General features: G+C 47.8%; 1 protein-coding gene across 8 annotated transcripts in view; it reads right to left on the reverse strand.

Annotated features, from left to right (window-relative positions):
* The window catches only part of DLEC1 (DLEC1 cilia and flagella associated protein), an 80,097-nt gene that overhangs the window by 20,304 nt on the left and 44,863 nt on the right, over window positions 1-14,930 (reverse strand). For 4 of the 8 annotated variants that reach the window (XM_063612086.1, XM_063612096.1, XM_063612089.1 and 1 more), the window contains 9 exons: window positions 10,680-10,770; window positions 9,770-9,932; window positions 8,465-8,759; window positions 7,584-7,642; window positions 6,796-6,964; window positions 6,261-6,354; window positions 5,900-6,030; window positions 5,631-5,789; window positions 3,115-3,254 (listed from right to left, as the gene is read on the reverse strand). In XM_063612086.1, coding sequence (XP_063468156.1) covers window positions 3,115-3,254; window positions 5,631-5,789; window positions 5,900-6,030; window positions 6,261-6,354; window positions 6,796-6,964; window positions 7,584-7,642; window positions 8,465-8,759; window positions 9,770-9,932; window positions 10,680-10,770 — 1,301 coding nt within the window. The remainder of the gene's footprint in view (window positions 1-3,114; window positions 3,255-5,630; window positions 5,790-5,899; window positions 6,031-6,260; window positions 6,355-6,795; window positions 6,965-7,583; window positions 7,643-8,464; window positions 8,760-9,769; window positions 9,933-10,679; window positions 10,771-14,930) is intronic. The other 4 variants (XM_055282927.2, XM_055282919.2, XM_055282902.2 and 1 more) reach the window with 1 other exon arrangement.

Consider the following 14,930-nt stretch of genomic DNA (forward strand, 5'->3'; position numbering starts at 1 on the left):
AAGACTGTGGGTGTCATGCTGGAGAGAGGCCAGGGCAGAGCCTGCAGTAACACTGGACCTCTCAACTGTCACAAGGAAGAAACAACCAGAAAGATGCTATTCCTTCATTCTTATTTATGAATGAAGGCATGGATTGATTTGTGTAGCTGGCCAATGTGGGTTTTCTCCACTGTTTGTTTAGGGCTGTTTTCCCCAAAGGTCCCTTTCTCTGATGGATTCAGGCTAGCTGTGTGCTCTGAAGGTGGTGACTCACATGTACTTCACCCCTTAGAAGAGGGGTGCTCTCCACATCTACCCCCTTTTACTCAGAAGAAACTTACACCACTAGCTCCTTATGCAAATCAACCTCCTCCTCCATTCAAAAACAGGACTGGACAGGCAAAGATTACTAGAAGCAGAAGAAAACTCAAAAAGTAAAGGAGAAGAACTCCAACATCTGGGAAAACAGAAATTAGTTTTCTTGGGAGAATCTGAGAGGCTGTTGCATTGATAAGACTACAACAGATTACTATAGAAAAGGAAAGATGCAAGAACAACAAAGCTTGAAATTTCAAAACATGATTGCTTCTTCTGGAGACAGATACTCCCTGTCACCCAGCAGGGGAAGGGGCGGGTACACGACCCACACAAGAGCAATCAGTGCCTATCTCTGGAAAGAGCCAGATTCGCTTTCAGAGGTTGTTAAGCTGGAAGTGTGTGAGCCTGGAGCTCTAAGTGGCCTCTCCCCAAGGCAGAGTGCGAAGGGCCCTTGTCAACAGGGAAGAGAAAGGCCCACAAAGAGCAGCAGATGTGAGTGTTGGGGCTGGGATGGAGGTAGGGAAGGGGGAAAGAGGGTAGAGAAAGAGAGAAAGCAGAAGACCAGACAAAGGGAAAGGGTTGGGACCTTAGATTCAGCAAGTTGGGAATGCCCAGTTACATGAGCCAGTGCTTCCTCTTTTTTGCCTGAGTTGGTAATGTCTGTGTTTCCATCACTTGCTACTGTAAACATTCTGATAATACAAGGTCCTTTCAGGAGAAAGAACAGAGACAGAAAAGGAAAGGAAATAAGCAAAAGACTTAATAGAAAGCCCTTCCTCTGAGCTGCAGGCAGACTTAGCCTCCACATCTAATGCCCGCAAAGTGCTCTGAAGGACTAGTGCAAAGACTCATACCTAGACCTGTATTTGTTATCACAGGAGAGGACATTCGAACAACTGTCAGATAGTCAAGTATACAAAGTCCAACAACATTTTCCATGGTGAGAGTGTGGGGTGATGGCTAGTCTCACACACTATAGGCAGAAGTATAAAATGACACAGTCTTTTTGGAGGATAATTCAAGAGCATCCATAGAGATTTAAATGTTTTTACAATGAAACACCAAATATACGAAAAAATGAGTATAAAACATATATATAGTTTTATATATGTTATATAGATAATATATAGTTTTATATATGTTATATAGATAATATATAGTTTTATATATGTTATATAGATAATATATAGTTTTATATATGTTATATAGATAATATATAGTTTTATATATGTTATATAGATAATATATAGTTTTATATATGTTATATAGATAATATATAGTTTTATATATGTTATATAGATAATATATAGTTTTATATATGTTATATAGATAATATATAGTTTTATATATGTTATATAGATAATATATAGTTTTATATATGTTATATAGATAATATATAGTTTTATATGTGTTATATAGATAATATATAGTTTTATATGTGTTATATAGATAATATATAGTTTTATATGTGTTATATAGATAATATATAGTTTTATATGTGTTATATAGATAATATATAGTTTTATATGTGTTATATAGATAATATATAGTTTTATATGTGTTATATAGATAATATATAGTTTTATATGTGTTATATAGATAATATATAGTTTTATATGTGTTATATAGATAATATATAGTTTTATATGTGTTATATAGATAATATATAGTATTAAACATATATATAGTTTAACAATAAAACAACATCTATGTACTACTCCACACAACTTTAGAAACAAAATATTATCACCAGCCAGCTTAAGAAAATGAATATATATATATATTTTGAGATAGAGTCTCGCTCTGTTGTCTAGGCTGGAGTGCAGTGGCTCAATCTCAGCTCGCTGCAACCTCCGCCTTCAGGGTTCAAGCGATTCTTCTGCCTCAGCCTCCCAAGTAGCTGGGACTACAGGCAAGCATCACCACACCGGGCTAATTTGTGTATTTTTAGTAGACATGGGGTTTCACCATATTGGCCAGGCTGATCTCGAAGTCCTGACCTCGTGATTCACCTGCCTCGGCCTCCCAAAGTGCTGGGATTACAGGCGTGAGCCACCATGCCCAGCAGGAAAATCAATATTTTATTTGAAAATAATTTGGGAAGGAGTGGGGAGAAGGAGATACGGGATATGAATGAAACAGTACTTGCAGTGAGTTGACAATTATTGAAGGGAGGAAAGAGAATGTGGGGGTCTATTATACTATTCTCTGTTTTTATATATGTGAGAAGTTTTCCACTAGAAAGAGAGAGAGGGAGGGAAGTGGGGGAGCAGAGGGAGAATGAAGAAGAAAAAAAGGAATACTACTAATACCTGTGGAACCTCTAGCATGTTCCTCCCAGAATACAATGGTATGTGCTCATTTAAATATGTCACACTTTTTAAATGTCCATTCTCCTGTTGACAGACAGTGGTTTTTTCTAGTTTTTCCTGTAGGAACAGTCCAGCCTGAGCATTCCAACATGAGCACACATCTCCCACCGTGCATGTATAAGGATTTCCCTGGGAGTATACTCAGAAGGGCAAACACTAGCTGATGCTAAAGTAGTTTCGAAAGTAGTTATACTAATTTATGTCTCTTTAATACACACACCCTAGAAAGATATATACATAATATTATCAGTGGATCATCTCTAGGCAATGGATTATGAGTCATTTTGAGTTTCTTTTCAGTAATTTACAAATTTTATAGAATACTAATTTTCTGGATTCAATAGTTTTAAATCCAGAACATCTCTAGATAAATATATAATATAGATAAATACACCACGAATATTCATAGAGTTTGTTGTAGTGGCTCTTCCCATGGCCCCCTTACCTCCAGGCCCCATTTTCCACCTCCAGCTCCAGGACGGTCTCCAGATGCTGGCAGTGCAGGGCCTCCAAGGTGACGTCCACCTTGCACTCCCCCAGAGAGTGAAGCTGGCCACTCGAAGGCTCAATGTCGAAGGGAGACACCTGCCCCGGAGAACACTCGGGAGGATAAGCACTGAGGACACTTGGAAGTGCAGAGGAACTGGGGGCTGGCCATGCCCAACCACGGTCACTCCTAAGCTGCCCCAGCTCTTCCAAGAGCCATCTGGGATCCAGAAACAGGCAAGCAGGTGGGGGACCACAGCCACAAGAGTCTCAGGATTAGAACATAGAAACTGAGTCTCCAAGTAAAGGAATACATAAGTCAGAGGGCCCCATGCCCTGGCCCAGATGTGAGAGATAGAAGGTGAAGGGAGGTGCTCCAGGGAAAATGGGGAGAGCTGGGGAGCCAGAGGAGAGCTGGTGAGCCAAACTAGAGGGGTGGCCCTCTGAGCAGCTTCAACTGTGGAAAGCCACCAGGTCACTAGATTAGGGGAGGGGAGAGTCTGTTGTGGCCACAGATTTCTCCTTTGCACCCACGTGGTCTTTCCACCACCTTCTGTCCCCCACTGCAGGCTCAGTCTCATTTACCTGCCCCCCCACCCCGCCCCGCTCCCATCTGCCCCTCCTCCCACACCAGGCACACACACAAAGGGAGAGGGGAAGGGAAAGAGCAGGAAGAAAAGTGTCCCCATCTGGGGAGGGCTCTTTACATTCCATTCTTCCTGTCCTGACTGAGAGGACACTTGTCCCTGTAAGGAAGAAGCCACTTTGCTTTATTTTGTCTTTGTTGCTCATCTGCATCTCCCTTGGAGCTCTGGAGCTCTGGGGGTGGCTGTAGTCTAGGGTTGGGTTTCAGCAGCTCTGTGTCCTCTAACCTGAGACCATCTAACAAACCCCAAACCCCAACATTATTTTTGAGAGCTCAAAAGAATAGCATGCAGAGAACTGTAGAGAGGGGATTATCTTACAATACTATAACATTGGCAATTATTTCCATTATAATAGCTATTCTTCACAGTGGGAGAACACCACAGACTGGAAACTAGAGAAGAGGGATCAGATGCGATGCTGCTACCCATCAGCCGTATGACCCTGGGGAAGCCCTGCCCCTTCCAGTCTCTCCTCTATCAAATGAAGAGGCTGGCTGAGGTCTGTAAGCTTCTAACTGTGCTCTGGAAAATCCCAGGAAATCCCTGGAAGTGCAGGGGACTGGAATGTGGGGAGAAGCAGGATGGGGCAGAGGTGCCGAACAAGGGGGTCTCTGGGTGGCTGGAGCAATCACAGTTTATCCTATGTACTGGGCTTTTGCATAAAGTTTCATTTGAAGAAAAGGTTCTTGGCTAAACATAACGTGGACACTAAAGATACTGATGCCAGCCTGCCCCCAGCCGCATCCCAGCCCAAGCCCCAGCCTTAGTCTTTTGTGGTTTCAGGATCCATGGTGGGAGATCAATGAGCCCTGGGAGGGAAAGCATTGAACTCCAAGCCTGTGTAACAGGTACTTGGCAATGGCGCTGGCAATTTGATGCACACTGTCATAACTTCTAGGTTTCAGAGTGCCCAGCTACAGGCCATCAGGTAAAGGAGCGAGGCCTCCCAGGAATGGAAAGGAAAGTCCACTTTCCTGGAGAAAGGGAATGCACACTAGCACAATAAGGTATATGCGTGGCTTGGATTGCCTTCCCTGGGCTCCTTAATACAGAAGGAAAAGTGTGCGGTGTTCTGACTCGGAGGGCAAGTGGGCAAGCAGGATGCGGACCTTGGTGGGAAACAGCCAGAAGGAGAGTGTGGTCACCAAACAGACATGGCCAGGGTTTCACACGTGCAGTCCACCAGGGAGCTGCAGCCATGCCGTGGTGAAGGGGCAGTGATGTATGACTTACTGCGGGCACTTTGCGAGTAGCTGGTGATTTGTGTGACTTTGTCTTGTTCCAGATCACCCATTGCATTTAAATATGATTATGATAATACTTAGCTGCTTTTTTTCCTACTTTTATAGTGAAAAGAAAAGTGCTATTTGAGTGGAAATAAATCTTGAATTTTCTTTTTGGAGCCTTGGGTTTGGGCTGCCGGCCTGTGACCAGATGCCATCTGGTAGCAGATCCCTGGGAGGATCCGAACCTTCCAGAGAGTGGGGAGGAGGTGGGAATGTGGCCGGAGCAGCAGCAGCCTTAGAGGCTTCCTGCCCAACCTAGCTGCCCATCTCTTCCTGCCTCAGGCAGCTCTGAAGGAGAAACCTACGTCCTATTTCTGAATCCGATGGTAGCGAAAGGCACAGGAAATGCTGACGGGGGATTACATTTGGCTATAGAGAGGAGCTGAGCTGCCTCAGCGATGGGGAGAACCGGAGGCACCGCCAGGCCGAAGTCACCACCAGCCTCGAAGCTCTGATCTAAACACACCAGGGCAAGTTTCACCAGGGCAAGCTAAACGGACTCATTGTGGGGTCACCAGAGGAACCACTAGTGCCCGACTTACATCCTCAGGCCTTTCTTGGAGGCAGACTGGGCTCTCCTTCATACGCCATGTGGCTGGGAGCTGGCTGACGTTCCGGATCTGGATGGAGTTTGTGGCTTTCTGCCCCAAGCGGAGCAGACCAAACTGAAGGGCTGAGACGTTGATGATGAGGGCAGGCCCCTGAGATACCCAGGGGGCCTGTCACTGGGCCACCTGGGGATGGCTCTGTGTCCCAGCCCTGCCACCTACCTCCCTGGGCCCACCCCACTGCCCAGCTCCACCTGCAGCACCTTAAAGACTGCCTCAATGTGTAACACCACTGGCGAGGGCGAGTCTTCGATTTCACACAGCAGGTCCTGGCTTGTGGGGCCAGGGACACCCCCAGTAAAGTTCAACTCAAAATCCCCGACCTCACTGGGCTCTGAGAGAGAGAGGGAAAGGGAGAGGTGGAGAGGAGAAGCAGAGGCAGTTTCCTTCTATGATTGGGCCCAGACATCTGGCTTGCACAGACTTCTCATGTCCCTCACTTCCCAGGCCTCACAGAGCAGTCACAGGACACCAAGAGCCCTGCACAAGCCCCTTTAACTCTGAAGATTTCTTCCTGAGCCAGCCCCAGGCTGGTCGCAACCCCTCCTGCAGTCCCCAAGGTACCTATGACCCCTGTGCCAGGCTCCACTTCAACGATGTGACAGTCGCTGATCTTCCCCCACAGGTATCTGATGGGTGACTTGCTGTTGTTCCACATCTGAAAGACACCCGAGACCGGGCTGCCCACTTACTGCCCCTTCATGTCAATTCTGTACCTGCTGAAGGACTGTAGGATCGTGGGCTCATAAAGAGTCCATATGACACTTCCCGGCTAATTCCTGGCCACCCAAAGCCATGGGCCTCCCAACCCAAAAGCATCCTTCCTCCACACTGCAGTGCATGTGGCTGACATACTCTGCCAAGGACGGGAATAGGTTCCATAGCCCTAACTTTCAGAGGATTCTGGGAGGCTGACAAAAGACAGCCAAGCCTGGTCTATGCATCTGTGCAAGTCAAGCTGGGTTCAAAGCCCTGGGAACAGCCTCAGCCTCCATGCAGTGGCTGCTACCATCTGCCCCTCCTGCTACATCCTCCCTACACTCGCACCCATGTCAACACTGTCTCGGCCAGCCTAGGCAGGGGAGAGACAATGACCTACCTTAAAAGCCTTCTTCACATTTATCCCAATGTAGTTCTCCCCTGGGATGATGAGGGCATATGGCTCTAAGAGAACCTGGAAAGGTTCTACTGAGCCTTTCACCTCGATTTCCAGGACGATCACATCATCCACAGAGTAGGAGGAGGGCCCCAGGCTCTCTGCTTCTGAACTAAACACAAACCCACAGTTAGCTAGGAGCCAGCACACCTGGAAGCATGTCCTAGAGTGTCCCTGCCTCTGTCCCACATGTTTGGCCTTGTGAAAACACTGCCTAGCCCACAGCTCCTGAGCCCCCTAAATCAGAGGCATTAGCCAATGCCTGAAAGGTGACGAGCACCGATGGCTGTGACAGTGGTTTAGCCTAAGGACTGGGACAGGGGCACTGCCCTGCTGCCTCCAGGGACCATTCTGTAGCCCTCCAGCCTGGGATCTCTGCACTGGGCTGACTGGAGCCCCAGCTTGAAGGTTTACACCGTGGGGGCAAAGCCTTCCCTCCACACTCACCACCACCGAGGGCCCCCCAGTTTGGCTCCCCAAGAGCAGCAATGGGCCTGGGGCGCAGCTCCAAAGTTCCTGGGGTGGCCTCACAGTGAGTTTAGCGAGCTTAGTGTGCTCAGCCCATTGCAGGGCTGGGTTGCCAGGGCAAGGCAAAAAAATGCTCGCACTCCCCAAAGCCTGCGGGGACCAGGCTGCCCACTCCCCCTCACCTTATACCTTCCCCAGGAGAACCCTCAAGGTGGGGGAAGGCCCAGCTGCCCACTTCTCATCCAGGGCCCAGTTTCTCTCACCTTACAGGCTCTGGGACTTCCTCTAGCACCATCTGGAGCACACTGTGAAAATCCCTCAGCTGCAAGGCAAACACAGTGCCCTGAAAACACCACTGCATTCCAGCAGGTTGTCCTGGAGAAGGCTGGGGCATGGCAGGAATTCTTCCTCCCCTTAGCCTAGCCACCAGAAGGACCTTCTGAAAACCCAGGGATGCTTCCCTGCTGCCTCCTCCCCTCCTTAGGAAAAGTGAAGTTGCTGCCAGAACATGAGCCAGGACTCAGGGGCCTGTCTCAGCTGGGCCTGGGGGCAAGAAGCAAAGGAAAGGCCTTCCTGATGCTGACAAAGCCCCTCAAAGTGTCTGAAGCACCACACCCTCCCAGGACAGACAACGAGGCAGCTGGATGCTGGGACCAGAGGCAGGATCATTCATCTCAGCCCCAAACCCACTAACAATGGCCCCGGAGCATCCTTTTCATGCCCAGCTCGAATTCCCTTCTAGCCTAACCGTGGCCCACAGGGCTTCCCTCCATGCTGGGGCCAGCACTGTGCTAACCTTGCCCTCAGGTCCCTGCACCTCACTCTCTCTAGGGGCTGCTGTGGTATGGGTGGGGATGGTAATGTTTTTTGCCATAGTAGACATGTGGGAGACACCCAGAGCTGAGGAAGCCGGCCAAGGGTCTTGCTGCAGACAGGGTGAGTCTGGGATCAGGACCAGACAAAATGAGTTGCTTCGCCCCACAAACCAGGTGTGTACTCCAACCCAACTTAGCCAAGTGCTGGCCTGGGCAGGATGGCACCTCAGTGGACCCAGCTGTGGCTTCAGTGTGATTAAAGAACACAGGTGGGGGGTCTAAATACATGATCCAACCATGTGTGGCTACTGAGATGACACCATCTGAACCTCATGAGGAGAAAAGCTCAGGATGAACTCATGGTCTGTGTGGGGGCTGAGAACCCCCTTTCTCGGCATGATGGAGAAGGCGGTCTCCTTGTCGGGGTGGCACTTGATGCTGTCCATGCTGAAGGTTTCTCCAGGCATGAGGGGCTGCAGGTTGGGCTTCATGATCTGCCAGTAGAAGGCCAGCTCCACATGCCTGTGGGAGCAACGCATCCAAGGCCATGTCCCAGTTCTGCTGGGACCAGGTCCCTCCACCCCATGCCTCCCTGCCCTGCTCCAGGAGGGAGCAGGAAAGGACCTGGGAACAGGAAGAGACTAGGTCAGCCTTCACACCCTTTCAATGGAGGAGCCTGGGCGGGGGGACCTAGGTGAGGGGCAGCAGGTGGGTGAGAGGGTCTAAGACAGAGATTATGTAAGAGAGCTCCTCGCTTCCCAGCCATGGCAGCTGGAGGTTGGACCTACCGTGACTCAGGGCACACGGTAACTCAGGAACTCATGTTCCAATCACTAAAGTGGAGGAGGCTATGCATCACGCCCCAATATTGGGAAGATCTTCTGCAGTGTCTCTCACCACAGGAGTTTCCAAGGTTTGCCACATCAACCCCATCCTGCCCTCTGCCTTTCCTGTTATGGGCTCCCAGGACAGCTGTGTCCAGAAAAATATGTGCCTACTGGCTGCCAACAGGAACAGTGGCCACTCCATAGCATAGGAGGGGCAGGACTTGCAGCTATCCCAGGGGAGGGGTGACAGAGTCCTGTGTAATGTCTCGGGTCCCCAGGGCAGCCCTGGTTGGGAGGCTCCCTGAGATTTGTCCTGGTGTCATGGTGGTGCTCAGAGGTGGGTCATGAAACAAATGGCAAGGAGAATGAAACCCACAGACTATAGTCTGTCTGCCCCTGGGAATTGGATGGCTTCCCCTACACAGGCATGGTATGTCCTCTCTGGAAAGCTGGGGCTGCCTAGGGATGGTCCAGGATGATTTGGGGCAGCACTATCTAACATAACTTCCTGAAGGGATGGAGATCTTACAGATATGCACTGTCCAATATGACAGCCACTAGCTACATCTGGCTGGTGCCACTGAGGAAGTGAGCTCTTAATTTAATTTATTTAAATTTAAGTAGCCAAGAGTGGCTACTGGTTTCCATGATAGACTGGGTCAATCTGGATCCCTCAATTGAATCTGGATACCATTCTGTGCCCAGTCTTCCCCAGGCCCTTGGAAGGACCTCCTGTCTCACTGGGACTCAGGGCCAGGTAAGCCAGGAGAAGGGTTGGGTATTGGGGCACACACAGGGGTTACCTACGTAGCATTTCTAATAATCAGCTGCTTCCTAGCCGTGGACCGAACGTTTTCAGGCTCAAATCGTATGAAGTGCTGGGCTGTTAAGTCTGTGAGCTCTCCAGGGTCTGGTTGGCTTTTTTCACCAGAAATATAGATCAGATCCAAAGCAATCAGCTGCCCAATTCCTGCCAAAGTAGGGTAAGTGAAGTCAGTGAAGGCTCACTAGGGCTGAAATCAGGCCAAGGCTGCTGCAGGACCCATGCTGCCATCCACATGCAGCTGGCCTTGACCATGATTCCTGCAAGCTCACACTAGAGGGAAAAGGGGGATATCCACACACAGGTTAATGTTCTCACATCTTTGAAGACCAAAAGGAGGTGATTTTGAGAACCTAGCATATAGAAGGCACTCAATGAGGAAGGGAGAGAAGAAGGGAGAAAACGAGGGAGGGAAGGGAGAAAACGAGGGAGGGAAGGTAGAAAAGAGGGAAGGAAGGACGGAGGGAGGGAGGGAAGGGAGGGAGGAGCAGCCAGGGGCATCTTGTCACAATTCCTAGGATGCCTCTTCTAACCCTACAGAAATCTAGAGGTGGCTCTGGCTGTTTATGTATGAGCCACTGGCAATTCCCCAAAGGAGATCAAAGTGAGTTTCAAAATGAAACAATGAAAGATTTCACCCCAGGTTTCCATCTGTCTCTTGCTAGAAGGCTCCTTGGACTGTCTTGGAGGCCACACTGGCTTGGGTCTCCAAAGTCAGACCAGAGCAATGGGCCTGAAACTAGACTCTGGCAGCTGGAGGCTGCAGCATTCTTAATGTGCGCTCCTGACACAGAGAGGGAACAGGTGGGCTGCTGCTAATGCTAGTGCAGTCAGTGGGCCCTGGAGCTGGGGCAGCCTCTCCAGCCCTTGCCCTGGGAGTACACTCAAGCCCACCTATGGTCACCAGCTCCTTTATCTGGCAGTTGTCGCACATGATGATGAAGGTCTGCTCTGCCTTTCCTAGGCTCTTTGGGGAAAACAAGACCTGGGGGAGAGAAGGGTTGTTCCGTTACCTCCCATTAAAGGGCTTCCACCCTCCCTGCCTCCCACCCTCCTCCTCTCAGACACACACCCCTTTCTTTGCTCTTCACTGTTCCCCTCCCTGCCACCTCCCACCTTACTCCTAAGGCCAAGTGTTTTACCCTAGCTCCACCCCAGAGAAAAGCAGTGAGCAAGCTGAAAGAATATGAAGATAAAGTTCACAGAGACCAAAATACAAATGGCCCTTAAATGAATGACAACACATACCCTCATCCATAATAAGAGAAATGTCAATGAAAACCATCCAGAAGAATGGCTTTTTACCACTCATACTGGCAAAGAGCAGAAGGTGGGCTGTCATAAATGCAATGATTTGTTTTCTATTTTTTTCCCCAATTCCCCCAACCCCCAGCCCCGGTAACCACCATTCTACTCTCTGCTTTTATGAGTTCAATTATTTAAGGTCTAACATACAGGTGCAATCATGTAGTATTTGTCTTTCTGTGCTTGGCTTAACATAACGTCCTCCAGACTTATCCATGTTGCCGCAAATGACAGGATTTCCTTCTTTTGCAAGGCTGTTATTCCATTGTGTACATATACCTCATTTTCTTGAACTCGAACTCCTGACCTCAGGTGATCTGCCTGCCTCGGCCTCCCAAAGTGCTGGGATTACAGGCGTGAGCCACCGCGCCCGGCCGATATACCTCATTTTCTTTATCCTCTATCAATAGACACTTAGGGTGATTCCATAGCTTGCCTATTGTGAATGACACAATGAACATAGGAGTGCGGATATCTTTTAAATGGTATCTTTTGAGCCCAGGAGTTAGAGGCTGCAGTGAGCAATGATCACATCACTGCACCCCAGCCAGATTTCATTTGTATATATACCTAGTAGTAGGACTGCTGAATCACATGGTAGTTCCATTTTTAATTTTTTGAAGGAACTCCATATTATTTTCCATAACGGCTGTACTAATTTACATTCCCATCAACAGTGGGCAAGGATTCCCTTTTCTCCACACCCTCGCCAACACTTACCTTTCATCTTTCTGATAATAGCCATTCTAATGGGTGTCAGGTGGGAGCTCACTGTGGTTTTAATTTGCATTTCCCTGATGATTAATGATGTTGAGAATGTTTTCATATACTCGTTGACCATTTATATGTCTTCTTTTGAGGAATGTCTATTTGGTCTTTGGCCCATTAAAAAAAGCAGGTTGTTTTCTTGCTATTGCGTTAAGTTCCTTATATATTTTGGGAGTTAACCCCTCCTCGGATGTGATAGGATTTTCTCCCATTTCAGATTGTCTCTTCACTGTTGCTTGTTTCCTTTGCTGCGTAGAAACTTTTTCATTTGAGGTAATCCCATTTGTCTTCTCATGTTTTTTTGTTTGTTCATTTGTTTGTTTTGTTTTTTGAGACAAGGTCTCGCTCTGTCACCCAGGCTGGAGTGCGGTGGTGTGATCGTTTCTCACTACAGCCTCTAACACCTGAGCTCAAGCAATCCTCCCACTTCAGCTTCCCAAGTAGCTGAGACCACAGGTGCATGCCACCACACCGGCTAGTTTTTTAAATTTTTTATAGAGATGGGGTCTCCTTATGTTGCCCAGGCTGGTCTCAAACTCCTGGGCTCAAGCAATCTTTCCACCTCAGCCTCCCAAAGTGCTAAGCCACCGCACTTGGCCCCTATTTTCACTTTTGTTGCCAGTGCTTTTGAGATCATATACAAAAAATCATTGCCCAGACCAATGTCATACAGATTTCCCCCATTTTCTTCTAGTAGTTTTACATTTTCAAGTCTTATATTTAAATCTTTAATCCATTTTATTAATAAGTTAATTTTTGCATATGGTGAGAGATACAGGTCTAGTTTCATTCTGTTAAGTGCAATGATATTTTGTCTTGATTTTGTTCAAAATAATCTAGAAGAACAGGGTGGGGATTGGCTGACGGAAATAGAGGGGTATAGATGTAATAAGATTGGCCAAGAGTTGACAATTGCTGAAGATGAGTAATGAATACATGGATGATCATTATTCTCTCTATTTTTGTATATTTTTTTTATACAACGTCCATGAACATTTCTAAGTTTGGTAATATACTGTATTGGCAAAGGTGTAAAGAAACAGACACCTTTACATATTGCTGCTGAAAGTATAAATTGGTACAATCTGCATGGTAAGGATTTTGACAACATGCATTACAATTATGAGGGCACAAAGTCCTGGATCAGCAAATCTACTTCAAGGACTGTGTCCTGTGGGTAGACTCATCCTTGGATAGAGTGATGTATGTATAATTTATACATAATTTGTAGCCAGAAATCAGAAAAAAATCTTCAGGTCCATCAGCAGGAGACTGCTGAACTAAATTATGGTCCATTCACACAGTAGGATACTATGCAGTTATTAAAACATATGAGAATGATCTCTAAGATATAGAGTTAAGTAGAAAACACAAGGCAAAGAACAGAGTATAGAGTGGGCAACTTTGTGTGTGAAGAAAAAAATGGGGGGGCAAAAAACATGTGCAGTTGCTTATTTGGGCATAGACTATCTCTGGAAGGGCATTCAGAAAACTGGCCAGGTGTGGCCTCTGGATGGCTGAGGAACTGGGGCGAAAGGGAGCATTTCACTGTTTACCTGTTTGCATCTTTTGAATGTTTTTTATTTTTATTTATTTATTTTTAGAGACAGGGTTTCACTCTCTTGCCCAGGCTGGAGTACAGTGGCTCAATCACAGTTCACTGTAACCTCAAACTCCTGGCCTCAAGTGATCCTCCTATCTTGACCTCCCAAAGTGTTGAGATTATAGGTGTGAGCCACTACACCTGGCTCTTTTGAATTTATTTTTTACTTTAAAAATTGTCTATACAGACAGTATATCACTATGTTGCCCAGGCTGGTCTTTAACTCCCAATTCTCTTGCTTTAGCCTCTCAAAGTGCTAGGAGTACAGACCTGAGCCACTGCACCCAGTCTCTCTTTTGAATTTTTAATAACGCAAATGTAGTTCTTATTTGGAACTATGAATACATTTTGGAACAGACAAAATCCCAAACAATCAATAAACAAAATATGCAAGAAATGCCAAGGGGAAAGCCTCCCCTGGCTCCCTCACTGCTCCCCTAAGAGTCCTGCTGCTACCCTTTTCCTTTACTTGGAGATCCCAGGAGGACGGGATGAGGGGGATGTCCAGGGCAGAGCAGCTCCAATTCCTTAAAGCTTCGATGAGCCTGTGACAAGGCTTGGACTACTCTAAGAGAACAGGGAACCTGGCCTGTGTATGGGCCTTGTAGACCCAACCTGCCCCTCAGCAGTAGATGAGGCCTGACAACGCCCCTGAACTGGCTCAGTCTCAATCCCAAGAACTAGTTTCTCATCAGGGATCAGATCAGCAGGGACATGAATAAGAGAGCCACATCCTGGGGCTGCAGAACCTACTGGGCGCTTGAAACTAGAAAGCAGCTGATAAGAGGAAGCCCTTCCTGACAGCATGGCAGAGTCGCTGTGGCAGTTGAACTCCAACTTGGCTGCACACCAGCATTCCCTGGGGGACTTTAGAAGTCCGGCACCCAGGCCACAGCCCAGTCTAGTGAACTCAGAACCTCAGGGGCAGGGCCTTGGTGTTGTTTCCAGGTCTCTCAGGTGATTGCAATGTGCAGCTGAGTTTAAGAACTAATAAGGGCTGCTGGATCTCACTACCTGGTGATATGGCACAGGCCAAATCCACCCCCCAAAAGCCAGACAGTTTTTGCTCCTGAATGTCAGGGGCCTCCCTCGGCAGGCTAGTGTGAAAGGCCAAGCATGTCTGTGGCAGCCCACACCCAGTCACATGAAGTGGAGTCAGACTCCTAAACCAGGAGTCGGGGAGAGTGGCAGTGTGCTGCAACAGGGACAGGAAGTATCACCATTTCTCATGGGCACCTCTGGGGACCAGCAAGCAGGTGTGATCAGCTGAAGGGGGCAGCAAAAAGGGCAAGTTAGGAAAGGAGATGCCCATAGCCAGGGGCGACTGCTGAGAGCTTCTGCAGAGGTTCAGGATGAGGCGTAACGGAGGTGGGCCTTGCTGACTATACAAACTGAGGATGAAGCAGGAAAGCGAGAACAAAGCCACAATAACCACAATAATCAGGTACCAGATGATAGAGGGGCCTGGG

This window comes from Symphalangus syndactylus, chromosome 1 (genome assembly GCF_028878055.3).
Source record: "Symphalangus syndactylus isolate Jambi chromosome 1, NHGRI_mSymSyn1-v2.1_pri, whole genome shotgun sequence".
In the NCBI taxonomy this organism is placed as follows: domain Eukaryota; kingdom Metazoa; phylum Chordata; class Mammalia; order Primates; family Hylobatidae; genus Symphalangus; species Symphalangus syndactylus.